Here is a 27,498-nt window from a genome sequence, read left to right on the forward strand (position 1 = left end):
AAGGGATTGTATGAGGTAAATTCCTGTGATTTTTGGATGTGGGTTTTGATGCCTAGGTGTTGTTGCTTGGGCAGTGTGTGTGTGTGTGTGTGTGTGTGTGTGTTTGTGTGTTAAGGGTAGAATAGATATAGTAGGGGAGGAGGATGAGATTTGTTGAGTTTCCTGCTCTCTTAAGTAAAATTATGGACAGACCTGGACATTTTTACTTCCAGTGATATAGTCACAGTTAAACGAATATGTAGAGAGGATTGCTCTGACAAATGAAATATAAATTATCTATTGATAGGAAGAAAGCTAAACTAGTGTAACTGATTATTCAGTTCTACATTCCTACATCACATCAGGTGACACTCCTCCATATGACCTTATTTACCTTCCTTATCCTTACGTGCTTATTTTCTTAAACTAACTTAGCAACCTGACTTTTGTTTCCTTCTCAGTTCCATATTGTACAATTAGTGTGATTCATTTTTCAATTTACATGCTGGGTAGTTTCTGCAAAGGATTTTAAGTGCAACACTAAAGCTTTAGCTACTGTAACTTGATGAGGCATTTGATGTCATTTTTTCTTCTTGAGAGAACCCTCTGGCAGTTTTCAGTTACTATTTGAAGCCTCAAAGTTTGTATTTGGGATAGGAAAGTTCTGAGCTTTCACACATGCCCACCCTCTACACCCTTCCCAGTATTCCCACACAAACCATATGACCAATCATACAAATTTTTCACTTAGTATGATTAAGGTTGTACTGGAATAAAATATAAAATACATCTGGTTTAAAAATGGGAAGTAGACTAACAGTTTTATATACGTACTCTCCTCCTTCTTTATGCTCTTTAATCTTGCAATTTACTAAAAATGCTTTTAAATTATTATTCTTCTAGCATATTATTTGTTCCCAGATGCTGTGGGTCCTATAAATGTTCATGCCAATTAACTAATTCCTTTATTGTCACACTGCATTTATATTCTTTAATTATTCAGGAAGGTGTCTAAGTTAATTTCTATGAAGAACCTTCTACTGATACATGGAATGTAAGAGGAATATGCAATAATCATCTTACGAGGTTATGCACTTTACTTGTCTTGCTGCCATTAGAAACATCAACTTTGGAATCAGAACTAATTTATAGTGGCTTTCAGGAAGCATGTTTGCTTCCATTATGAATAGTTTATTGCATATTTGATGAATGATGTGCTTTCTTGAGGTCGTCACTTGTAAATGTTGAAAATGTTCAAAATTCAAGTCAAACATCAATTTTAGTACTTGCTAGTTGAAACATATTGTAGAGTGGATCTGCATTTTCTTCTTGACCTTACCAATGCTGAGTACATCCTATGAATCTATCTGTTCTAGTGTTACCATTTTCAGTATAGCCTTTTCCAGCACAAGTTGATATTATAGGGAAATAACTTGCATCAGTACAGAGTTATTTTCTTTTGTGAGTTATATGTTATGAAAGTATCATCTGAAGCAGTTGATGAAAAATAATTTCCTTTCTCATTAAAGTAGTAAAGATTTTCTTTAGTGAAGGTGTCTCTTTTCCGTTTGATATATGAAGTACTGGTTTTAAGGTCCTGCTGGTTTCACTAAGCTATATTATTTTGCTTTTAAAAAATGTGAAATATCCTGTCAGCTATTGTTTCTGTCTGGTTGAATAGGCCACCTTGGACAAAGCACAGGTACTTTGATGATGTTAGATATTTGACCTTATTGTAATTACTTTGTGAAACAATTATTTAAATTAACGCTGTATTTGAAGTTGTTTTCTCCAGCTTGGTGTGCTGTTGGCTATCTTTAAAAGTGTTTTGCTTGATTTTGAATATCTTTTCTTTCTCTTTTAATTTCCTTTTCGTTTTCACTAGATTACTGTTTACAAAAGTCAAATTGGAGTCTCTGTGCAGAGGCCCAGATGAAGCACTCCTTACCTGCAAACACATGCTCCAGATTTGGAAATCATGCTATAATCTCACTAACCCAAGGTAAGATGCTGTAGAATTTTAGGTTGCTCAATGCCTTCCTCAGTAGCCTTTCAGGGCAATATAAGGTCAGTAATCTTGGTTTTATTTGGTCTGGTATTTTGTATGGACAAACTAATTGTCTGGGAATCTGGAGACTGAAGTGTGAAGATACCTGTTGATAGACATGCAGAAACTACCCAGAGTTCTGTGAAGTAAGGTGCACCAAAGCTAATAAACTCTGCAGCGATGAGGACTGATTATGGGATGAGGACTCAATGTGCTGGTATTTTCTTGGGGTATTTTCCACAGTATGGTTTATAAAGCCTTTTATATTGGCTAGTGGAATGATTGCCTTGGTGGAAATTTAGTTCAAGGACTTAAAAAAAAAAAAGTAGGAGGATTAGGTATTAATTAAGACTATAGAAACATCAAAGGTCACAAGGCTAAATATGATGTGCTTGCAGAGCCAGCATGACCCTTTTCTAGAGGGATGTCTTGCTTATGAACCTAAGTTCTTCAAAGGCATTAAGAAGTATTTGGATAGGTTGTTGTCATATTTGGCTTTCCAGAATGCTTCTTTGAAGATCCTTTGCCGTCTATATTTAGATAAGCTGTGAAATAAACAGGAGGCCACTTTGCAGAAATCTATGCTGGTAGCATTCAACATGTTTATCGAGTACCTGGAGAAGAGAGCAAGCAGAATTTCCTATTGTTGGTTGTTTGAAGGGTTGACAGTTTCTGGAGAAGAGGTGCTTTGGCAGAAGAAGAGCTTTGGTCCAAGTGGCATGAGATATCTGTACAGCAGTATAATGAACATTATCTGTTCAGCTTTTGCTCTTACTTTGATCTTAGTTACATAAACATATGCATCTTTTTAAGAAGATGAGAGAGGTTGCCAAAGAGAGAAAATGGCTTCTCTCCTTAGCAAGTGAGTAGTTCAGAGCAGGAAAGTGTGGAAGAAATAGCCTAGGAAGAGACCTGCGTCAGCCACAGTGCATTGAGATTCTGACACTGGGCTGTGGAGCAGGGAACAGAACCTAGGGTTTATAGAAAGCAAGTACATCAACTAGAAAATTTTGAGCTGAATTATTTTCAACTCAAAGTCACTGAACTAGCAGTGGGAGAGAACTTATCTTTGAATTTAGTGGGTGGTGTTTTATTTTAGTTGGCTGGTTGTATGTGTGAGGATGGGGGGTTAAGGTTTGCTGCCAACATGCTACGATGTGCAGAATAGTTACCATTTACATGTAAGCTTAATTTCAGTGAGGCTTTGCATGTACTCCAGCACAACTTTTCATCTTCCATCTCTGCTGTTACATCCTCTACACAGCTCAGGGCTCTAATCATGGCTTGTCATTACTTTTCTGTTGTTGTTCCTGTGGTGACAGTTACTGTACCATGTTAATACACGTAAAGTTACGCTTCCCTCAGACATCAGCAGTGAAAATTTACTCTGGCTATGTCAGCTTCAAACAGCAGTGTTTGCAAGCTCTCAATTCACTTTCTCCTTCAAAAGCATGTAACTGGAAAAATTAACAAGGACTACTTTACATATGATAGTTTTTACTGGTTATTTTTTTTTTAAACATCTAAAGTTTTTCCTGAAGTTCTGGTTAATAGTACAAATTAAAATCAAATTAGAATGGAATGGACAGGAGCCATTATGAAAGGAGACAGGTTTTTTGAATCACACGTTCAGAATTAGGTCATACAGTGCATGTGGCCTTTCTTTGGATGATCCCTGCAAAATTCAAGGGCTGAATACCAGTCAGATCTGTCTGACTGGTATAACAATTATCACTCAGACCTGAAATGTGACTGGGAAGTTCTATTCACCCAACTCCATTCTGGATGTAGTGAAGAATGATGATGCAGGACTATTATGAAAACTTAAATTCCTCAACCTCTGTAATTATAACACACTTTTTGTTGTTAATTTTGTTGAAAAGAAGTGTTTGAAGATTGTCTCCCACTGGAAATCATTGAAGATTTTTTTAAATACATCTTTATGCCAGTCTTTTAAATAAAATAAAAGATCTTTTAATAACTTGAACCTGTTATAGAATGTTGGGGTTTTTTTCAAAGATTTAGATATCATTTATGCTTATTTGAAACATTTTTTTCTATTCTGATTTAGACTGAAAACTAATTTTGATGTATCATTATCTTTATCTGATAAGAACTTTTTTTGATAAGCAGTGTTTTATGTTAAATATTTCTTCTTGCAATTAATCAGATTTTGTGGAGTAAATTTGGGTTCAGTGTCCTCACTACTATTTTCATAATGAAAATAAATTATGTATAACTAGATAGCCCTTACTTTGTGTGGTATAAGTGCAACACTGTGCCTTAGTTTTGTTCAGCTGATTTAGGACAATTTCCTTTTGTCTTTCATTGCCATACAAATGTTTTCCTTGTGAGACAGTTAATGTGAATTTCAAGCTTACATTGTGGTACAAGGCTTGGAAGGTTTAACTGTTCATCTTTAGCTTGCTGCTTGAAGTTCATCACAAAATAGTTCAATTCTTTTCCAGTTCTTAGTTTGTATTAGGAAAACAGAACAAACCACAATGCCAGTGCTGTGCATAGAAGATATTTATGCTAAGTCTGGCTCTCCTTGTCAGCAACTTTTGGCATGTCATTCCTTGTGGATTGAGGAAGTAATTAACACAGCGGTTACCAGAAAATATGCAGCAACTGATGTAACAACTAGCTGATGGTGTGTGTCCCAGAATGTTCCCTTGTGTTTCCTGTGGATTTCTATAATAGTATCACTTTGCAAAGAAATCATTTATGCAAGAATGTTAGGGTAAGGCAGAATTTTATTTATACCATTTTAGTAACAGCTGTACAAAGAGAGGAAATTATTTCTTGAAATGTGTAACTATGAAGAGTTGCTGAAAGGCTTCTTGCCCTCTCAGTTCAAATTTGGAAAGCAGAGATTGTAAAATTAGGGCAAATGGATAGATTCACTGAATTCCAGTCTTGCAGTTTAAATTAATGTCTCTCAGGCATTACTTAAAGCTATGAATTTTGTGGAGTTTTTTCTCTTTGGTGAGAATCAGACAAAAGTTTGCAGTCTGCTAAGTTAGGCTAACTGCCCAATTGCTTTAAAGCTTAATTATTTCTAAGTTTGTGTGGGGTTTATTTAATGAGGATTTTTAATAAGTATTAATTGAATGTGAGTAGTTCCTGACTTATAATCCTAAAAATGAAATTACTGTATTAACTATAGAATATTAAAGAAGGAATGCCCATGTGTGCTTCCTCACACTCTTCTGTCGATGTGTTTCAATACTCACCTCATCTTAAAGAGGAGCACTTGGTTCTTCAGTTCCTGTTCTTTTGCTGAATCTTTAATAGTAGTTCTAGCAGCAATTATTTTTTCAGCAAGTGTATCAATAAGAAGCCTGAGGGACTGATACTGAGTTTCAACTGAAGTAGAAACTTAAGTACATTTGTCCACAGGAGCAGTCAGCGAAATCACTGCTTAGGCTTTTGAGGTGTTGGGAGTGTTCAAAATGCCCCTACTGTGCTAACAGGATCAAATTAAACATATGTGTGTGTATTAAAAAAAAAACAGCAAGAACAAAAAAACCCAACAACAAAACCAACCTAACCACTCCCCCCAAAAAATCTAGAGATAAAATTGATAACTTTTTATGTAATTATGACGTCTTGATAGCATCTTTATCTAAAATTAAATGTCCTGAATTTAGTGTTTCTATTCAGTCTGGGAAAAGTGCGGGTTTTCAAACTCGGATCTCCCATCTTGGGTTTCTGTGAGAGCTGTACCTCATATTATACAAAGGTTTAAGGTACAATAAATCCTTTCTGTAGCGCTGTTAGCTATGAATCAAATTAAAAGCCTGTATTCCTTTCATGGCTGTATTAATTATGAACACAGAGTTGCTGAAGTAAATATGGATTTAGTTTTGCTCAGCTTAATTCTGTTCTAGTGCAGCTGGCTTAATGCACAGTGAGTGGTTAGTGGTGCTTGGTACTAAATTTGTTCATAGCAAGAACTTTTATAGAAAGAATCTTTGTGGGAGGAGGGCAGCATTCAACTTGTATCTCAGTATATAATTTTATATTTTAATATCTTACAATTTCTATACTTCATTACAGTGATTCTGGACGTGGGAGCAGCCTGTTAGACAGAGCTATTGCTGATAGACGACAGCTTAATACAATTACATTACCAGATTTCAGTGATCCTGAAACAGGTAAGAGCTTCATATGAAAAATAAAATAGGTAAAATAGTCTGGCTATAGCTAGATTTTACATATGTTCTTTTTTTTTGTTTGTTTTATTTTGCAAAATGAAATAATATTTTCATTGTTGTCTTATTAGTGGAAATAGATATTGTGCAGTATAAGATTTTTTTTTTTATTTATGAAGGACTTGCTTACCATGTTCTTTGTAAACTAAAATATCTATAGTATGGATCTTGCTGAGTTTAGTGGAATATTCTTATGCAAAGGATAAAACTTAATATGCTGAACTGGCCTATTTGCTGAAGTCCTAAGCATTTCTTTCCATTCAGTATTTGCACATATTTTGTTCTAAAACATAAATCAGAAAAATGTCAGAAAATTTTTAATCTCAAAACCCCTGAAGATATCATTACTAATTAAATTAATTAAAATATTCAATATTTATTAAAATGTAATTACATGGGTGGGTTGGGTTAATGTAGACATAGCTTTGACATTATGAGCAAAAATAATTTATTAAAAATCCTATATACTCTGATATTTTGATAAACATATCTAAAATCATGGTGCACTGGTGCACTATATAAAAGATTTGTGTGTCAGTAAACATTTACAATATGTAATTTTCCTATTTTAACCTGTAATTTGCTTATTTTAATATATAGTTTGTCTATTTCAGTTATCACAGTGCAAATTGATATGCCCTAAAAGTCATATAACCAAAAAACATGTGAGCCATGCATCCTGTGAAATTTGCTGAAGGAATTACCTTGATGGTGCTAGTTCCAGGAATCTTTACAGTATATTATTTGTATGCTAAATAGTGTGAGTTTTCTGTTTTATCTCAAAACTGTAGCATGCTTCTCCTGACACTTTTCAGATGTGAATTTCTGCTTAATCACACTTTGACACAAACAACTTATGGGGAAGTTTCCCACCCTATGAATTAGAATACACTGACCTATCAATTAAAATACTTTTAAATGTGTAATGTGTCTCTTTTTTTAACATCAGAATTATGCAGTAGAAAAAAAATCTAATTTAGATATTTAACTTCTGAAAGTTATAGTTGATTTGAATGTTCGCTCAATTTTGAAAACATGTAAATAAATCGAAAGCGTTCTGTGCTTGCTATAGTGGCAAACAGTTTTGATTACAAAGATCAGGGGATCTGATTTCAAAGAATTGCAGTATGACATGATCTGAAGCATGGCATAATGTACCTTGCTGTCCTGATGTGGAATTTTGTCTTCTCCTACTCATATAATTAAAATGTATAGAATAAAATTCTAGCATTCAGTGACTGTTCTATATTCTAGTCTAGTTCATAGTTTCATTTTATAGACATAAATAGATTTTAAAGGTTACATATACATACATAGATAGAAATAGGTAATTTATTTTATGCCTTCAAAAAATGCTTGTTGGGAGGGCATGTTGTGGGAGTGTTTTGTGGTTAGCTCTGGGGGTTTTGTTTTGTTTTTTAGAAATGTAGGCACACACTTCGCGGTGTTCTGTTTTATATCTGCCACAGTTGAGAGCATAATGAATTGGTGCTTTTTAAAGACTGCATAATTTTAAGTAAAAATGAACCCTTATCCAAAAGATTGAGCTTTTCAAGAAGCCCCAAATTCAAATCCTACAGCCAAGACTTTGATTGGAAAAATTAATTTATACGTATGTTCTGATTTTTCTAGAAGTTCCAATTAGTCTGTTTTTCTGAATCTTAGCTGTGTTGTTGCAGCTTATCTCTACTATCAGGGAGGACAAGGTGGGAAATTAAATTTGTGGTGTCCCTATTTGATTTTATTTCCTATAGAAGATAAGTGTGAGGATGGGGAAGGGGTGTCTCTGTTTTGTTGGGGAGCTGGGTTTTGTTTGGGTTTTATTTGTTAATTTTAGCAGAAGAAACCTGGTTACAATTCCAGTATTCAAATTCTGGTAAGGACTACAGCTTTGTTATGTACTGTATCTACGCAGCAGTATAAATTTAATAGCTCCATATCCAAGTTTTGTCCAAGATTCTTCATGTAGAACACTATATAAAAATTTTGCAGAAATTAAAAGGCTATGGTAATATAAGAATAAAAGAAATCAAACTTGTCAGTGTTTGAGTGAGAAAACTTTAAGCAGACTCTCAAAAAACATTGTTCACAAATGGTAGATGACAGAAACGATAGATGGTCAAAATCTGGGACTTTGATAGGCTAAAAGAGCTCTTGTGCAGATTTTGTGGCTCCCCGGTGTTTAGAAATGCATAAGGAATTTTACAAATAAATATTAAAACAGGTGTATTCAGGAAAGGTATTGTGGAAAATCCTCTTAGGACAGAAATATTTGCTCCCCTCCTCTTTATACAGTGTAATGCCACCGTGTGTATGCATTTATGTGTGTATACACATATGAAATTTTCCCCTTCTTAACTTTGCTTGCCACCTATGATGATGATGATCCGCTTTGCCTGCATAGTCTGAGTTTGGCCAATCTGAGCACCAAGAAATGAAAACTAAAATTCATATATGAAGTGCTGTGTACTTGCAATTTGAATTCTGAAATCCTTTTAAAAAATGCATTTAGTTGTAAAGAGTGTATCAATTAAGCACAAGTTGGAATTTGGAAAAAAAAAAAAAGTCTTTCAAAACAGATTTTCATAGAGCTCTTTCCATGTCCTAAATCAGAAATTATTAAATGATTCAAGTTCAAATTTATGTTACCATTGAAGTATCTGAAAAGTGTATTGTGAATTTTTTACAAGGCTAGACTCTTATGTTCTGATGCCCTGATCGACAACTGGCAAATCTACTTTAAGTTTGTCTTCTATTTCATCTAGTTTGTCATGAGTGGCATGCACCCATATTTGTATTATTGCTGAAGGAAATAAATATGAAGCGAAAAAAATAAGGTTTTTGCTCGCTGAAGTAAAGTCTGACAGGGAAACAGTCACATTTCCAAAGGCAGATATGCATATGCAAATCACTTGAGATTCAGTTGGCTATTTTGGTTAAGGTAAGTTGCACTCGGTCTTTTAAAAATCAGATTATATGATTAATTGTGTATTGGTTGCAGTTTTCTGTTGTTTTGGGAGGGGGGTTTTATCTGGTTTAGCATGGAAGGATAGTAATGTGAGTACAGGGCATTTTTAATATTTTTTTACGTTGATTCAGAGAAAGTGGTATTTATTTTATGTACAAACCATTTTCATCTTACTGAATGGTGTAATAAATGCTTTGCTTTTTTTGGCATCCTTGAGTCCATTAAACCCTGTTGGATCTTTTTCTTTCCCTCCCAGCCATACCCTTATCATTCTCTTTGTTTCGCTTTTTAGCCTCTGATACTTCCTCATCTTCTCTCTCAAGAACAGAGTCTCCTCTCCAACTGTTTGTATCTTCTCATCTTCCTCATCCTCATCCTAAACCAGATACCTTTGTCTGGCCCCATGCAGCCTCTCCATGCTGTGACCAAGTTCCCGAGCCCTGTTCACCTTCTCGCTGTAAAGTGGCTTTCTATTCCTGATGGGCGTGCTAGTTTGTGCTAGATTTTTCAGATAATCTTCATAACTGATAAACCACGTTTAGACAGTTGAAGTTTCAACAAAGTGTCAGTGACATCTGGCCGTTCAGATGCTCTTCATTAAATACTGAATGGATTTTAAGCGTTTCATTAGAGCAGCTATCATATTGACCCCAAAAGAGGTAAAGTTACAGATGTATTTGATACTCTGTTCTCATGACTGTTATCGGAAAGGATAGGGTTTGGTAAAAGAGGTTATTGACCAAGAATGCTTTGTAGCATCTACTGCTGTCAATTGTTTACATTGCTGGCATCTTTTGCCTAACAAGCCTGTCCTTTCCACAGAATTTCCTTCTTATCTGTACAGTTTTTAATGACTTAGTTTCAGAAAGCCTTTAGCTAATTGCATCCAAAACCTTCCCTAAAAATTCACTTGAAGGAAAAAAATTACCTAAATATCAATGTGTGTTTTCATACTACAGGTAAGGCATACTGGGATCATTCAGAGGTATTAGAACAGTGAAAATCAGCATTGTGTTATTTCGAGTCAAGAGCCATTCTTTTCATTGAAATGTCACCAATTTAAACATACTGAACAAACTGTACAGTAATGCTGCCAGAGTAGTTCAGGTGGCAGGGTAAAATCAGCATAGTTTTCCAGCCATTTCTTTTTAACTCTTTTTAATTTCTGTGAAGTTCTCCTACGCTTTATACATAGTGCTGGTTTTGTCACTGCATTTACTATAATCCAATTTTAAGAAATTAGTTTTTGACACCTACCATTTACCTGATATCATGTCAAAGTTATTAATTTCTAACAAAATGTAGAAAATAAATCTTTGAGTATTAGCAAAATTCATTTGTTATAATAGCTGACATAAGATGAGAGTTTTGAAATTGCTAGCGCATGTATAAGACTGTAAATAGAAATTAAGGAAAGTGCTTCCTTCCAGGAAATCTTTATCTTATGGTAAGTTAAGTAGTTGAAGTCTGACATTCTTATTGAAGCATTTGACTAGCTAATTGGTTGCTGTTACAGGTTTGGGCATCATTGAGTTGAATTTGCTCAGACCTACATCCCAGTTAGCATTAAATTACTTATTCTTTGCAGAGCTACAAGTTAATACAAACCCATTCAAAAAAATGAAGGCAAACTGAAAGAATGCAGAAGCCCAAGCACAAATTACGTAAAGCCCAAATTTTCTATTTCCAACCTACTGTGTCCTAAGGGAAAGGAGCTTCCATCATGTGCATGAGAAGTAGTGGAAGAAAAAAGCCAGATACTGAAGTCCTTTGTATAGTGTAAATAATTGATAAAAGTGAAAGCTTTCTATCTTTGAGTAAGTAGAGATTTGCCTAGATGCTTATAGAATGTTAGTATAGTTACCAGACCTGAAAATCTCGTGTTCTGTATCTTGCTTAGTTCAATTTTTATTCTAGTGTAACAAGCAAAATGCATTTTGTATTATTGACTTGACTTCCAATTTCTGTTGAACCAGAACATAATTTTAGAGATGTAGCAAAGGCTCTGTGAAAATATTTATTGTAAACAGTAATCTTCTTATTTCTTTTTTTTTTTTAATCTTTTGAAATGCTATAAACCTGATTTACAGTTTGAAGATTATCAGAAATCCTTTGGCTTTCTTGGAGCTCTTGGTGGATTTTTTGGTTTGGGATTTTTGTTTGTTTTTATCTTGTTTTGGTTTTGTTTTTTGTTTTGAGGGGCTTTTCCCCTTCGTCTTACTTTGGATCTTAATTTGTGGTTTGATCTGTTCAAAGGCAATCCATCAGATGCTTACTTTCATGGTTTTTACTCCCTTTTTTCAGTTTGTAAGTAGTGTTCACTGTGGGGTTTTATTAATTTCTTAAGGACTTAAATCACCTTTTGCTTTACCACAGAACATACATGTTTTGTCCATCAGTAGTGGAAGTTTGGTAGTGTGTAAAGCATGGCTGATGCTCTTTGCCCATTCAGTCACCCCAAGGGCTGTGATCTTACAAGATCTGAATGCACTCAACTAACACTTGCATTGAATAATTAAAGAGGCTGTATTCATTTCTAGAGGACTGCAAATAAAGAGATATTAGGAAGGTCTTGTATGACATAATGGCCAGCTGCCAGAACATTTTATTAGGGATTTTATGCTACTCCTGTTCCTAAGTAGTATGTTGGTCTAGAATGCAACATTGCAACTGCTGTCATGAGTTATAATAAACTACTGCTTTCTCTTCTGGTACAAATTTTGTTTGTAGAATAAATCTCTTTAGAGTACACTTTAAAATAATGAAATGATGAAACCAAGCTAAACCAGGGAGAATGAGGAATACATATCAATAGAAGTAACTGCTACTTTAACCAGGATGTGAAATAAGGACCTTTTTCTCTAACCAGTTACGTTATGAAGTTGCAAGTTTAGCCTTGAATAGTAAATTATAGGATTTTTTTTCATTTATTACTGTATTTTTTCGTAGATTTTAATGAGGTAGTACAGGAGACCAATTTGGTGGACAGAAGAAAAGTAAGAAACTACATAAACCACCACGTTTGACAGTGGCTGAGCATGGAAAATCTTTTTCAAAGAGCTGAGAGGATATTGTATAAATGGTGCTGCCCATACCTGACTACGAATATCTCCATGCATAACTTTGTACCATAAGTTAAGCTAGCTTTGTAGTTTGTGATTGTGAAAGGTGTCTCAGACACTTAATGAGTTTTATTGGAAAGATTTTTAATTTGGCTAAACCTGCTGCTCTATCTTATCAAATGCAGCACTTCAGTGATCTATTAGTCCTGCAGAAGGTACTGCCTCTTTGTATCGTGCAATTACTTATTTAGCAGAGTTCTCTGAATGTCACACCACTAATGTTCTTACTGCTGGCTTTGTATGCATGTAAAGTTGAAAGTCATGGGGTTTTCCTCTTTTCTCCTGCATGAGCATTGCTGTTAAAGCATTTTTTTTTATTTTGTGTAGGCATTGAAACATTGAAAACATGATGAATGTAAAACCATTTAGTAATAATCTCTGTTACGATATAAAAAGAAACCCTGTTATAGTGTTTTCGTCAGTCAATATTAACGTGTTTCATTAAGGATGACAGTCTATTCAGAAGGAAAATTTGATGTACATAGCAAAGTTATTTTGTGTTCCTGCAAGTTTGCATGCCAGCTATGTACTGATAGAGTCCATGTCTTAATTCATGTACGTTAGGCTATTTTCTGAAGAATGTATTGGGAAATGACCGAGGAAACAACTGAAGAAGTCATAACATGCTTATTTGCATAGGGTGACCTATAATTAGTATTTGAAAAAATGGATTCTATGAAGACTTTACTGTAATATTTATCTTAAGAAAAGCCTGAGGGAATAAATTGAACACTTTGTTTTTCACGGAAATTGCACTGTAGGTGTGACTTGGAAAAGAAAAGTTACTGTGAGACAACTTCTTCATTAAATTGTATTTGTAGAGGCTGTTGAGAAGTTTTCAGTTTGAGATTGAAAGCCAACCATATGCTGGGCTTCATCAAAAGGAGTGTTACCAGCAGGTTAAGTGAGGTGATTCTGCCCCTCTGCTCTTGTGAGACCCCACCTGCAGTACTGTGTTCATCTCTGGGGCACCCAACACAGGAGGAACATGCTTGAGTGAGTCCAGAGAAGGGGACACAAAGATAATCAGAGGGCTGGAGCACCTTACCTGTGAAGACAGTCTGAGAGAGCTGAGTTTGTTCAGTCAGGACAAGAGAAGGCTCAGGAGAGACCTTAGAGCAGCCTTCCGGTACCTAACGGGGGCCTAAAGGAAATCTGGAGAGGTACTTTTTTACAAGGGCATGTAGTAACAGGACAAGGGGGAATCATTTTCAACTGAAGGAGGGTAGATTTAGATTAGACATTAGGAAGAAATTCTTTACTATGAGGGTGGTGAAACACTTGAACAGGTTCCCCAGAGAAGTTGTGGATGCCCCATTCCTGCAAGTGTTCAAGCCCAAGTTGAATGGGGCTTTGAGCAGCCTGGTCTAGTGGAAGGTATCCCTGCCTATTACAGGGAGGTTGGAACTGGATGAACTAGTCCCTTCCAACCCTAACCATTCCATAATTCAATGATTCTAATATGGTGCGTAGAAACTGTAAATTCTGGACAAATGTCATTATAAGAAACTTCAGTGGGAGGTTATACCTTGTTGGTTTAGAAACATTTTGTTATGATATTGGTCGATGAGAAGATGAACATGAGCCAGCTCAGAAAGCCAACTTTATTCTGGGCCGCATCAAAAGGAGCGTGACCAGCAGGTCGAAGGAGGTGATCCTGCCCCTCTACTTTACTCTCGTGAGACCTCAGCTGGAGTACTGTGTACAGTTCTGGTGTCCTCAACATAAAAAGCACATGGAACTGTTGGAACAAGTCCAGAGGAGGGCCATGAGGATGATCAGGGGACTGGAGCACCTCCCGTATGAAGACAGGCTGAGAAAGTTGGAGCTGTTCAGCCTGGAGAAGGCTGTGTGGAGACCTCCTAGCAGCCTTCCAGTATCTGAAGGGGGCCTATAGGGATGCTGGGGAGGGACTATTCATTAGGGACTGTAGTGATAGGACAAGGGGTAAATGGTTGAAACTTAAACAGCAGAGGTTTAGATTGGATATAATGAAGAAATTCTTTACTGTAAGGGTGGTGAGGCACTGGAATGGGTTGCCCAGGGAAGTTGTGAATGCTCCGTCCCTAGCAGTGTTCAAGGCCAGGCTGGATGAAGCCTTGGGTGATATGGTTTAGTGTGAGGTGTCCCTGCCCATGGCAGAGAGGTTGGAACTAGATGATCTTAAGGTCCTTTCCAACCCTAACTATTCTATGATTCTATGATTAAGACCTTCTGTCACACTCTGCAGTGTGTAATGTGATTGTTATTCCAGATGATAAACAGTAAGTAATCTAAGTAGTGAATTCTAGACCTTGCAAAGACAGTCCCTTGAAGACAAGCTTCAGAACAAGACTAAATGAATGCAAGTGAGTTGCCAGGACCCATTTTGATGATATATTGCTTTTCCAGACCTCATGCTGTTATATTTCAAACTAAACTATCTTTGCTACTTTGTAGTATTTTAATTTATTTATTTTTTATCCTTAAATATCATGATGCAGCAGCAGGTCTAGAAGTTGTGTGAGAGGAGCAAGGATACCTGTGTGTGTGGAAGATATGGTAAAATCTTAAACCAGAAATTACTGCTGCTGTCTCTCCAAACATTTGAAGGAAGCTACAACTGAGTGAATTTTAACACCAACAGTGAGGATATGTTTGTGTTTGCCTGAAAGTACTGAAAGCAGACCAGAGAAAGAAAAATGCAGATAAGGGTGGGAAGAGGGAGCAGAGATTAGGGCAAAACAAGAGGGAACCTCCAAATAAGTAACTGGCTACATCAGATGTGTGAGATCCTCTCTTTACCCGTAGTTTCTTACAAACCACTATGTATCTTTACAATTTATAGTTGAAATTACTATACATTTTAGAATATAATGTGACTAAATATCTGAATCTGTGACTGTCTGGGTTAGAAAAATGAACAGATAGTTCACATAAGTTAGTTCAAATAAGAAAAGAGTTTAATAAAATTTGGTGGAAGATCAGAAAAAGCTTTTTAGCAGACAGGAGCTTTAATTGATCTTCCAATGATTTTTAATTGTCTGTAAAATGAAAGCTAATTGTGTTTTAGCAGAAGGGACCAGAAATTAGTCAGATTATGGGTTAGAGCTATCAGCGTGAGTGCAATGTAGCTGAAAGACACCATTAGGCACTGTCAAAAGACTACTGTTATTTATTGAAAAAAGTTAGTAGAAAAGATGTAAAAGTGTGATTAAGGGTACAGTGACTGTGTTGATTACATACGCAAGGCTGTGCTAGAGGATATCCCTCCTGCTTTTGGAAACTGTATAGGCTTGTGCCTGGTATCTATCTTAATAGCCACTGCAAGGAGAGGTTAAAGAAACAAAACCAACCAAACAAACAAAAAAATCCCCAAACAATTATTGATGCTCTTGTGCTGTTTTTCAACATCTTTAAGTTCTCTACATTTCAAATAGGAGTAAAGCATGAAGGATTTCAAAGGCTTGGATTTCCAAACAGCCCTGAAGAAGATTATACTAAATTTCTTTATGCTGATTAATATTAGCCTTTAAAATTAAACTCTCAGAATCCATTTATTTGGGATGTTGTTTAAAGGTAGCTTAAATTTAGTTGATTATGTTGGAAAATCTGCAGTCTGGATTTCTAAAACAGTTACTTGGTCCATGATGAATTTTGGATTGTTAATACTCATTATTACTTTAGAATACGTTTTTATGTCAGTTGTATTAATTTAGTGAAAGATAGGAAGTAACTAATTCCTAGTAATTTTATTAAAGGACACTTGAAGACCATTACTTTGTATATAGGTGTATTTTCTTCAGAGAACTAATTGTTGCCATATGCTAAGGGATACCTTTTTCCTAAATAGCAAATATAAGCAGTTTGAAAAGTTAGACTTTGAAAAAAAAAAAAAATCCAACCTAGAAAGATTGATTTTTTTTTTTTAATGTGTTTTCTTTTTTCTACCACTTGAAATAAAGTCCAGGATAGGAGTTAATTACTGTAGGAAGCACTTGGCATCCACTCTGTTTTAACTTTAACATAGGTGGTGCTGGAACCCGTAAGAATTTTATCACAGCATAGTTCTCCTTTAATATAAAAATTGATGTACAAAGAGTTTTAATAATATATTACCATATGTGGTTTATGGTTAAATACTAGAGGCTTAGAATCTAGCAGCACACTTTCTAGATGACATTATTTGTGGCCTGGCCAGCAGCCAGAGTCTTTGCTGTAAATAATAGAAAATATAGGCCCATTTTAATACTAAATTGAGTACTTGCTTTTCAGAAGTAAAGGAGGAGATGATATCCTTTGTGTCAGTGAATCACACCTTTTCTTTACAAATTCTAGATAGATGAGGAGGCTCTTTCATTGTTAGTCCCTGGAAGGCTAACAAATGACAGGCTGCAGTGGCATGCATTTAGAGAAATGGATCTCAGACAAAAAAGGGATTTCTGATGCTTATTACTGCAACCTTTGCTGGTATTTTTCTTGGAATACACTCCACATGCTTCTTGCTTAGACTCCCCTTTTATATTTCTTTAGAAGTTAAGCCTTAAAGACAAGAAACACAAAAACTTTAAGCGTTCAACCTTGCAGGCTGGAGTTTGAGTCATTTCATTAGCCAGTAAAGGAAAGCAAACTCCATAGCCAGATACTGTTTCAGGTCTTCAAGGCAATTGCTTGTTCATAATGAAATATGAAATGCTAACTATGTCCTATGCTGCTTTCCCCTTGTTTCTGTCAGTTAAGGATTGCACACCTGCAGACGACTTTTCTCTTTTACTGATCTGTCTACTAGGAATTTCTTCTGCTTTTCTGGTTTGCTGATTTATATTGTCACACTTTAAGAATTTATGGTTTATGTGGCAAATCCCTTCTTGTTAAAATTCTGAGAAAGCCTGTGATATTAAGAGTGGAGGTTTTGTTTATTTCTTAACTGCTAATGATGAGGATGAGCTTGTGGGTTGCAGTTCAACCGGTATGGGATTCAGTACTTTTTTTTTGGGGTGCCTACCATTCTTGACCATTACAGATATGCTGATGGGCTTCTCATCTATTCCAGTATGGAATATTTCAGTTCCATTATTTATCAATTAGGCCTAGTCAGTTTGAGATTTCATAATATGTAATTCTAAACCAGCTAGAGATACGTTGAAGCTTAGATGACAAGAAGGAGTGTAGCTGGAAATATTCAAGGATTTGATTAAAAAGAAAAAAAATCGTGACTAAATGTGCTGTCAGTACTTGGCTATCCAAATTACAGTTGCCATTAGATATTCTTTAGATACAGAAGCTTTTTTAATTCCAGTACTTTGAAAAGGGTAGTATTTACCAATGAAATTCTAATCCTAATTTAAATGCTTAATTTTAAGAAAATTATCCTTTATTTAGTATGCTTTGGGAATGTTCTTTATGCAAAGTACTTTTTTGCCATAAGGCATTTTAACTTGGCTTTCTTGATCAGCTAAGGTTTACGTTTAGTAAATTTAATTGGGTATTTGTGCTGGGGTATGATGTGATCTTGTATATTTTAGGTTGCTGGGGTTTTTACTGTTATTAGTCTTAAAATAGTTCTCTAATTGCACTCTGTAAAGACACAGCAATTACTAGCATCAAAGTGCATGCAGAAACCTGAAGATTTCAGTTTATGATTCCAAACCTTTTTTTGGATCATACATTGCCAGAAAGGAGGTGTCAGGAAAGTATTCATAGTAGCAACCCAAAAGTGTGTTAGATATAGTTAACAATGTTTAGTGTGGTTTCTATATGGTCTTTTAGACCAGTATAAAAGCTTTCATAACAAGGAAGATTATCCTGACATTTCAAAAACCTTCTCTGAAACAGTTCATGTGAATTAAATCTTAAGGAGTTTGAGGAGGTTACAGTTAAATGTTTTATGCAATGTGTATGACATTTCTTCTTTCTATGATGGTGATTTTTTTAATTACTTCTACAGGTTCAGTCCATGCCACATCAATAGCAGCTTCCAGAGTGGAGCAAGCATTGTCTGAGGTTGCATCATCTCTACAAAGCAGTGCCCCTAAACAAGGACCTCTACATCCTTGGATGACTCTGGCTCAAATATGGCTTCATGCAGGTAACATGTGACAGTAAAATTCTTTCTTGTCATTTCCCCTCCCCTTTTTTGCTAGTCTAAGGACTTACAGAAATCTGTTGGTTCCATTCAGAATCTGTTATCACTTGTCAGGTCAGATTTTTCCCAGTTGTACGTGTGGCACTGGAGCAAGTAAAGAAGGACAAAGCATATTAGAGCTGCTCCATTTAGATAACACATTAGTTTATAATGCAGCTGCTATCAGTAGAGTCATGTCTTCTGTAGAAAAAAGGCAGCACTCTCTTCTTGAAGAGAATTCCTGTGAAGAATTTAGTTTCTGAAGTACCTTGAGTATTTTAGTATTTGGAAATTGAGATGCCCTAATTCCATTTGTTGTAAAAAAAAATATTTGTAAGATTATTCAATAGAGTTCCTGCTATTAGAAAAGTTTTTAATTGAAAATAACTGCATATGTAAAAAAAATACTGAGCAACCTGTCCCTTGCAGCTACAATGATGAGCTCTCATGCAGTTCTCTTCCTTTTATCTTCATTAACGTAAAAGACCCAGGATTGTTTTTCTAAATGTGGAGTCATCTTGAGTGGGTTTAGTATTGTTGTGCTGCTTCAAGCCTCAAGCTAAATGCAATATCACAAGTGGCTGTTACATAAAATTTCAAGCAGAAAATGATGATCCAGTGTAGTTTTACACAGTTGAAAATGTGCACCTTAGAATTGTTCTTGTTGATACTTGCATCAGAGGTGTAACTTAGAAATCAGTCAGCGATTGTTCTGCTTTGGTCTGTTCTCAGACCTGAGCATTTTTCAGTGACGTAATTATTTATTTTCTACATGTTTACATTCACCAAAACAATTCTGTATTTCTTAGTGTTTTAACTTAAGTATTTTGCATTAACAGTTTTGTGTGAAAGTCATACAGGGCAATGTCTGCCAGTTACTAATTAGTATGGTAGGTTAAAGCCCAGAAGATTGGAAAGAAAGAGCAATGGTAGTGATTAATAGTGATATCATCCGAGGGTGGAAGGGCTCCTCAAAAGCAACACAAATTAGAACAAGGCAAGGTCCACCAGGGCATAGTGTTGTCACACCCTGCATCATGGCATCATTGATTTTAAATGTTTATAGACCATCAGAGATGGCCATCTATGGTAACTGTTAGCATCTGTAATGCTGGTAATTTCTCAGCCTTCCTCAAAAGCTTATTCCACTGCTTATTTTCTGTTTCTTAATTTTTGTTGCTCATGTCCTGTTGCTGCTTATCCAGTCTGTTCAAGTGATTGCTGCTGTGTTGCCCACAAGAGGTCTTGGACACACTTTGGAGATTGCTTTTTAGTTCACATTTTAGTAAGGTTTTCATACACGTTGGTGGTCTGCTGCTGCAATCTGCTGCACAGACCACCTTCCACTCTCAAAAATAACTCTCTTAGACAGCATAGTTTGTAAGCCATATTTGTGATTCCCAGTGGGAGAAAGCATGGGTGAGAATTAGGAGAGAGTTGGGTTGGAGAATGAACCAGGATACAGATACAACAAAGTACGAAGAGTGCTCTGACTCTGTGTATGGGGAGCAATTACAATAAAAAACAAAAAATGAAAGGGAGCTGCTGTCTGCCTTCAGAGAAGATACTGCAACCTGAAGTCTACTTCCTCTCTACTTTGGAATGATGCTGTTCTTGATGCTTCTGCTGGCAATTCATGCTGCAATTCAGATTTTATGCTGTTATGTCCAGCTCTCAAATAATGGTTACAACTTGCTCTTTGGATTTTACCAGCAGCTAGTAAAAGTAAAATCCTAGAAAATATTAATTTGCTATTCTTCAGTCATACAGTATCATCTCTGACTAGGTGAGATTGTTCTTCTAGGGTCAGGGGAGAAATTCAAGTGGTGTGGGATCTGCAATTTCATGTTTCAGTTCTTCATGTGGATGAGATATTTTTCCATTAAAAACATTTCATTAGTTGCTAAAAATATACTGCATTAATCCCTACATCCGTATGGAGATACTATTTATGTTACATAGAACATATTCTGTGAAATCACTGAGTCAACTTAGGAGCAAAATAAAACTCTTTTGCTAAGAAAATATATATGTTCTCCCATCAATAAGATAAGGTCTTAGAGGAAGAATATGATTTACTCCAGCAGCCCTACAAAAATTGGTTAAAAAAAAAAGAAAATTAGATCACTTTGCTGTTTTGATAGAGCATTTAGATTTAAACCTTAATCTAGACGACTTGTACGGTTATACAATTACTTTGAGGTTCAGTTTTTCTAGGGTCTATACCAATATAAAAGAACTGGATAACCCAAGCCAGAACCTTTATCATTTTTTTCTTGTACATAGTATTTCTTTATTCCTCTCTTCTCCTACTCTTTCAGCAAGAGATTAAGATAATCCAACAGGGTAGTGAAACAGCAGTGTTGAAGAGTGTCCTAAGAGCTATTGAAGGCAAATACTTCTATTGTAAATTGTTAATCACTTACTGAATGAACCTTTTTTCCATTCTAGTCAACCTAATTTGGACAAGTGTGTGTCAGGCTACTTATCCACTTTCCTCAGGAGTGATTTATGTCAAATTAAATACAGCTTCTTTATTTTTTTAAAAAAAAAAAAGCAAGCTACAGAATTAAATGTTTTTAGCTTCTGGAGGATATTATAGATAAAATGCTTGGAAATATGAACAAATTTTATCAAATCAGAAAACCAATTAAGCAATTCACACCTGCTGCTAACTTAACTAGGAATTTTTTCACATGAAATAACATTATATTTCATTATAATAATATTATTATAATAGTACTCTGAGATAGGAAACATAGGAAACAGACTCTCCAGTTAGTGGTTGGTAGCTGGAACAATTGCTACTGCTTCCTTAATAGCTGACATGTGAAATTCAGTAAACCCCATAACTAGTTTGGTTTCCTTACCTAATGTAAGGATCTCTGTGTGCTATTTTGTGTCGTGTTTTCTTTTCTTAAATAGTACTGGAATGCTGGCATGCTCACATCTTAAAAATAAAACTCAAATAAAAAAGTCCTAGATTTCAGTTAAATATAACTAACTCTGAAGGTTTTGTGGTGTTTAAAACAGCCATTCAGAGGTTCAAATTTTTATCATATTTAGTAAAACAACTTTCCTAAAAGAATAATTAATTTAAAATAATTTGTGTAATGATTTCTCTTATGCTGCAATTTATTTTTTTAATACCCTTTATTTAGAATGAAACTATTTACAAATACAGCACAGTGACAAGATCTAGTAATTGTATTATGAGGCAAGAATCATTCATTGGTCCTCACATTCCTTCCACAGCTGAAGTCTACATAGGAATTGGGAAGCCTGCTGAGGCTACAGCGTGTACCCAGGAAGCAGCTAATCTTTTTCCAATGTCACACTATGTTCTCTACATGAGAGGTCAGGTGGCTGAGCTTCGTGGAAATATTGATGAAGCCAAACGCTGGTATGAAGAGGCCTTATCTATTAGTCCTACCCATGTGAAAAGCATGCAGAGGCTGGTAAGTCTTGAGTCCACATTCCTAAGTACTTTGTTTCAGCTGATGATAACTGTGTTGTGAAAATCTGAACATGGTATGGATAACCCATGGCTTAGGAGTTCTGGGTGCATATTAGCAGAACAGCTTTGGAAACATTTTTTTCTGACTTTTTATTCTCTTTTCTCTGTGTGTTGGGACATAAAAAGGATCTACAGGCAGCAAGACTATTTCAGTCCTAACAGAGACTGCAGAAAAGTTACTTGCATCTGCCTAATATTCAGTGCTGTTGGGAAATGAAGTTGGCTCATGGTAGAAGAGTTGGATACTGTAGTTTAGAAGACAGACCAGTTGCTCTGCTTCTAATTACAAATTAAGAGTTGAATTCTACATCTTGATTGATTACTTCATGCTATGTGATTTCTTGGGCTTTCAAAAGGTATAGAGAATCAGTCTTGCCCTCAAAGGAGTGTGTAGCTTTAAGTATGAAGATGCCTTCCCCAGCATAAATGCAAAAGTTTGTATATATACATTTATGTATTTGGTGCTTACTCTGTTAGGAAAATTACTTTTTCTTTAATCTAGTTTTCTTCCAGATAGAGCAGAGTAGAACAGCTGCAGTCAGCTTCTTAGCAGTCTTTTTGTTCAGAAGTGGAACCTGGTTTCTGCCTAGGTGCTTATAAATTATTCAGAAAAATTTCTTGTGCATTCCTGAGGGGAACATACGAGACAAAAGATCAGATAGGAAGGCAGCACGGGGAAAGTTTTTTCTTTCACCTTTTCAGCATTTCACGATATTTGAGCCTACTGACAAATGCCAAAAGGTTCATTTTTCTAAAGACAGAGGCAGCTGACCTAAAGCAGTACAGCTCAGAAAAATGAAAGCTTATGTTTTTCCAGGTATCTTTTTACCCCTCTTCTGAATCCACCTTGGAATAAATAGTTTGTAAGCACACAATGCTCTTCAGAAGGACTGAGAAATTAGCTGCCTCTTAAGCACGTGAGATGAAAATTACTGTGCTTATAATCTGGTTCCCATTTAATGAGCTTTTATGTTTGAGTGCAGGCTGGAGGATAACTATTATAGAATCATAGAATAGTTAGGATTGTAAGGACCTTAAGATCATCTAGCTCCAACCTCTCTGCCATGGGCAGGGACACCTCACACTAAACCATATCACCCAAGGCTCTGTCCAACCTGGCCTTTAACACTGCCAGGGATGGAGCATTTGCAACTTCCCTGGGCAACTCATTCCAGTGCCTCACCACCTGAACGGTAAAGAACTTCCTCCTTATATCCAATCTAAATTTCCCCTGTTTGAATTTTAACCCGTTACCCCTTGTCCTATCACTACAGTCCCTAATGAAGAGTCCCTCCCCGGTATTCTTGTAGGCCCCCTTCAGATACAGGAAGGCTGCTATGAGGTCTCCATGCAGCCTTCTCTTCTCCAGGCTGAACAGCCCCAACTTTCTGAGCCTATCTTCATACTGGAGGTGCTTCAGTTCCCTGATCATCCTTGTGGCCCTCCTCTGGACTTGTTCCAACAGTTCCATGTGCTTTGTATGTTGAGGACACCAGAACTGCACACAATACTCCAAGTGAGGTCTCACTTGGATGTCTCATTTCTTTGGATTGGTCAGTCCATTTTAGAGATTCTTGTAACTTAAATGTTTTTTTAAAGATTTCTCTATTACTCCAGGCCTTTTCTGTATGATGATGTTCTAAGATGGTGAGAGATTTATGCTGCTGAAATACAAATAGTAAAGATGTGTGCTGTAAAAATACTTGTCTGAGTAATTCTACATGGGGAAAATGTACAAGATTCTGGATCCTTCTTAATCTTTTGACTACTGCAAAACTATTTTGAGGAAGAAGTTTTCAGTGTTTGCTCTTACCTGTGTTTATAGATGAGTATCTGTACATCTCAACAGTTGGTTTGTGTGTATTTACCTATCTATTTATAAAGAGATATGATCTCAGTAGCAGGGGAGCTAGAGCAACAGCATTGTGGAGGTACCAGCCTCTATAACAATAGGTGAAACATTAACTTGAAATATTTGTATTCACAATTCTAAGCTCTTTATCAACCAATGTTCTGTGAAAAAAATACCTAATTTTCTGTGATTTATTTGATATTTTAAAAAAATTATATGGCTTCCTAGCAATGCTTAGAAAGCAATATAAAATGCTACTGTGTCAGCATGAGAGTTAACTTAGAAGAGCTTAGATTTATTCAATAAGCTTTGGTGAATTTCTTTGGGGGTGGGCAACTATTGAGTATAGATCATAATAACTTTATGTATAAAATGCAACAAAAAGGAAATAGGATTTAAGGATGGCACAAGTTCTAACATATAGCGTAGCTATCCAGCCCTGCTCTCTAAGAAAAATTACTTGAAGTAGTTGAACCTGATATCAGTTTTGAAGGAGGTTGTATTTTTAATTAAAATTTTAGCATGAGCAACATCTGACAATAAGTGAAATTTCCTAATGCTAGTGGTTTTGGAAATCTGTATCTTTGATTTGAGATTATTTGAAATTGTCCAAAGAAAAACAAAAACTAAATAAAATACTTATGTTTGTATGAACAAGAATACAAATAGGCAAGGAATAGGCAAGAGTCCTCTTTTTGTAATCCATCCTTTTAATGATGATGAAAAATTAAACTTTGAAGCTTTACTATTTTTCAGTATAAATTTTTGGCTTTAACTCTTCAGCTACTTTTTCCTGAATATGTTCCACTGTTTCTACACAGAAACAGACTTATTAATCTAAATTACTGAAGAAATGTATGAAGACTAGAAAGTCATCTTCACAGGAAGACTGCTTCACAGTTTAGTCTTGGGGCTTAAGAACTGTTGTGCTTCTCCTGTGAGCTGCAGCATGTCTTGTACTTTGGAGTTTCTGTATAAATGCTCTTGTGTTTGTCTCAAGTGCATACTTCATATTCTGTTAATGTGAACATGAGACATGCTCTTTGCAGAAATCTAATGTATTATCTCAATGCATTTACCTTTTATTGGGTGGTCCGATCTGATAAAAGGCTATTTGTCTAAAAGCACAATTTTCTGAAGAAACAAGTTATTCTTAATTATGCTGCTGTCTCTGAGGTCTTTACTGATTCACTCCTGTTTAAAGATTTGCTAAAATGAAAAACCAGAAGACTTGGCGATGGTCTGAAAGTTTTGGAGTAAAGAGTGATAAGAGATCTGTTCAACAAAATGAAAATGATAAATGGGAGAGTTTAGAGGGAGAAGTTAATTTTTACTGTATTTGTCTTAGTAATGAAGTGCCTCAGACATTGTGACATCAAATGGTGGGGACTTGGTCCACGAATAAATGACAATTTGTTTAGTTGTACTCTGCTTATTTAAACTTGTTGGGAAATGGAACTGATGGGGTTATACTGTTAGGTTACCCCAAATGAGATATTACAAGAGACCTGGCTGCAGGGGGCGCTGTGTTTATGTTCATACTTACTGCTATTTCAGCCCCTTCTAAAATGTTGGGGAGGTTTATGAATTAAAATGCTGAACAACAAAACTAGTTCTTTCAAAGAGAAATGCTGTTAGAATTTTCTGTAGCTGTTAGTGAAGCTAAAATATTCATACAGTTAATGTTTATATCCTTACATTCATTCACTGTATTCTATTAAGCAGTTCTTATTTTAAGATGTGCCTTGCTCTCAGGTACTATTTTTTACCATTTGTCGCTATCTGAAGTTTTCTCCTAGCTAGGGGGTTATGCCAGCTTTCTACTTTGCTAGCTCTGTCTGCTTGCAAGATGTTGAGAGCGAAGCAGGAATATGTCACTATCAATTAAGTGTACCTCTCAGAGTGCAGCAGCAATGCTTTTGGCCAAATGCAGTGTCCCTTCTTGGTCTTAAGAGTTATATAGTGTACTCAGGGAAAACAATACAACTTTGTGTTCTGAAGGTTTGAAAACTTCAGTTTGTTTTCTGTATTTCAAATCACTTGTTATTGCACCCAACAAAATCAAAAATATTCTTTCATCACTAGGTTGATAAATGATGATTCGCACTTCATTTGAATGTCATATTATACTTGGTTGTCACCTGCCTGATTTTGGCCAGAATGGATTTATGTGACCAACTTTCTCCTTTCTCCATACCCTTTATCATCACCTCCAGATTTCTGCATCACTGCTGCCTTCCTACTTTTGTCATTGTTTCCCTCCCCTCTGAAAAAAGAATAAGCAGTCTTTTATCTCCTACAGTCAGAGTGCTGTTGTGGAAAGTAACCCTTAACTCCTGACGTCTGAAAAGTCCTGAAACAGGACATCATTCAGTAATGCCTGCAATGGCAATGAATATTTCAACCCATTGTCCAGGAAACAATCTGTGTATTCTTTCTTAGGCTCAACATTTCTTAGCTATGTGTAGCTTTGCCATAAAGTAGTTTTTTCTAATATCTGTATATCATTATAATCCTGGAAAACCCTAGTATTTTTTTTATATTAAGTAATTAATCATGGCACTTGCCAGTTAATCCTATTAGTAGCTTAGCTACTAAGACTAGAAAGCTAAAAGAGAAAGGGGGAATTACCCAAAATTACTCATGTAGAAATCAGTTTTCAAACAGCATTATCTTAAAGAATTACATTTTCCACACTGTTAGACATGTTTGCCATAGCTATCCAGAACTAAGTCAGATCTGTTAAGGCTTACATTAACTGCATGTGACCTCAGTTATAAATACATTGTTATTTATTTCTAAATAAATTTACTTCATACGTTTTATTTCAGCCCAAGGACATATTGCTGGAGAGAAGCCTGGCAGTACATGTAGGTAGTGTATGCTTATGAGCCTGTCAAGGATGTTGAGCTGACTGAATGAAAGGAAAAGCAGAAAAGACTTTAGAAACCTGAATTCAGACCCTGTTTAAAGGGGTCAGGGGAGTTAAAGAAGAGAAGGACTAAACACAGTCACCCAAATTAACTTTTTTACTTCAGTGAGGCAGTATTCTCTAGTATTTATCCTTATTTAGTATTCTTCCCTCTTTTCATTACAAGGACTTCATTGAGGGAACATTCACTAACTGATTTGATTTTCATTATCAAGCTGCTGTACTGTAAAAATTGTTGGTTTAGGCCACATAGGCTTGTCCTAAGCACGTTATGCTTGTTTTCATGGGTGGTTTGTGTTGTAGCTGGTTACCATAGGGCTAAATGCTAATGCAAATTCTCAGCACTCATTTGACTCACTCTCTAAGTGCATCCTTATGCACACAGTGGTTGAAGAATGGAGAAATAAAGGTAATTGGTTTTGTTAGATTCATAAGTAAAATATTGCAGGTTTACCCTTCAGAAACATCAAGGTTATTTCATAGAAAGTAGGGAAAGCAAGATACTATGTTCAGCCACAAACTTAGTGCTCCTTACAGAAAACATTTTACTGTTATTTGGCCACTGTCACATCAAAATATTTCAAGTTGCATTCTGTACTCAAGAAAGCAATGGTAGTTCTACTTGCATTTTAGCCTGGAACGTGCCCACTGAGTTCAAGTGACTTGAGGACCATCCAGATACATACTTTAAATTCTTCACCTACCATGTGGCACTCAGAGGCTATATTCTTTTCTGCCTCAAAAAAATTATTTCCATTTTA

The 27,498-nt window shown here is 35.8% G+C and overlaps 1 protein-coding gene across 2 annotated transcripts in view; it reads left to right on the forward strand.

Annotated features, from left to right (window-relative positions):
- Positions 1-27,498, forward strand: part of TTC7B (tetratricopeptide repeat domain 7B) — a 139,073-nt gene that overhangs the window by 84,794 nt on the left and 26,781 nt on the right. For both annotated transcript variants that reach the window (XM_034062043.1, XM_031049398.1), the window contains exons 16-19: positions 1,865-1,981; positions 6,089-6,186; positions 18,260-18,400; positions 21,692-21,894. In XM_034062043.1, coding sequence (XP_033917934.1) covers positions 1,865-1,981; positions 6,089-6,186; positions 18,260-18,400; positions 21,692-21,894 — 559 coding nt within the window. The remainder of the gene's footprint in view (positions 1-1,864; positions 1,982-6,088; positions 6,187-18,259; positions 18,401-21,691; positions 21,895-27,498) is intronic.

Source organism: Melopsittacus undulatus, chromosome 4 (assembly GCF_012275295.1).
Source record: "Melopsittacus undulatus isolate bMelUnd1 chromosome 4, bMelUnd1.mat.Z, whole genome shotgun sequence".
In the NCBI taxonomy this organism is placed as follows: Eukaryota; Metazoa; Chordata; class Aves; order Psittaciformes; family Psittaculidae; genus Melopsittacus; species Melopsittacus undulatus.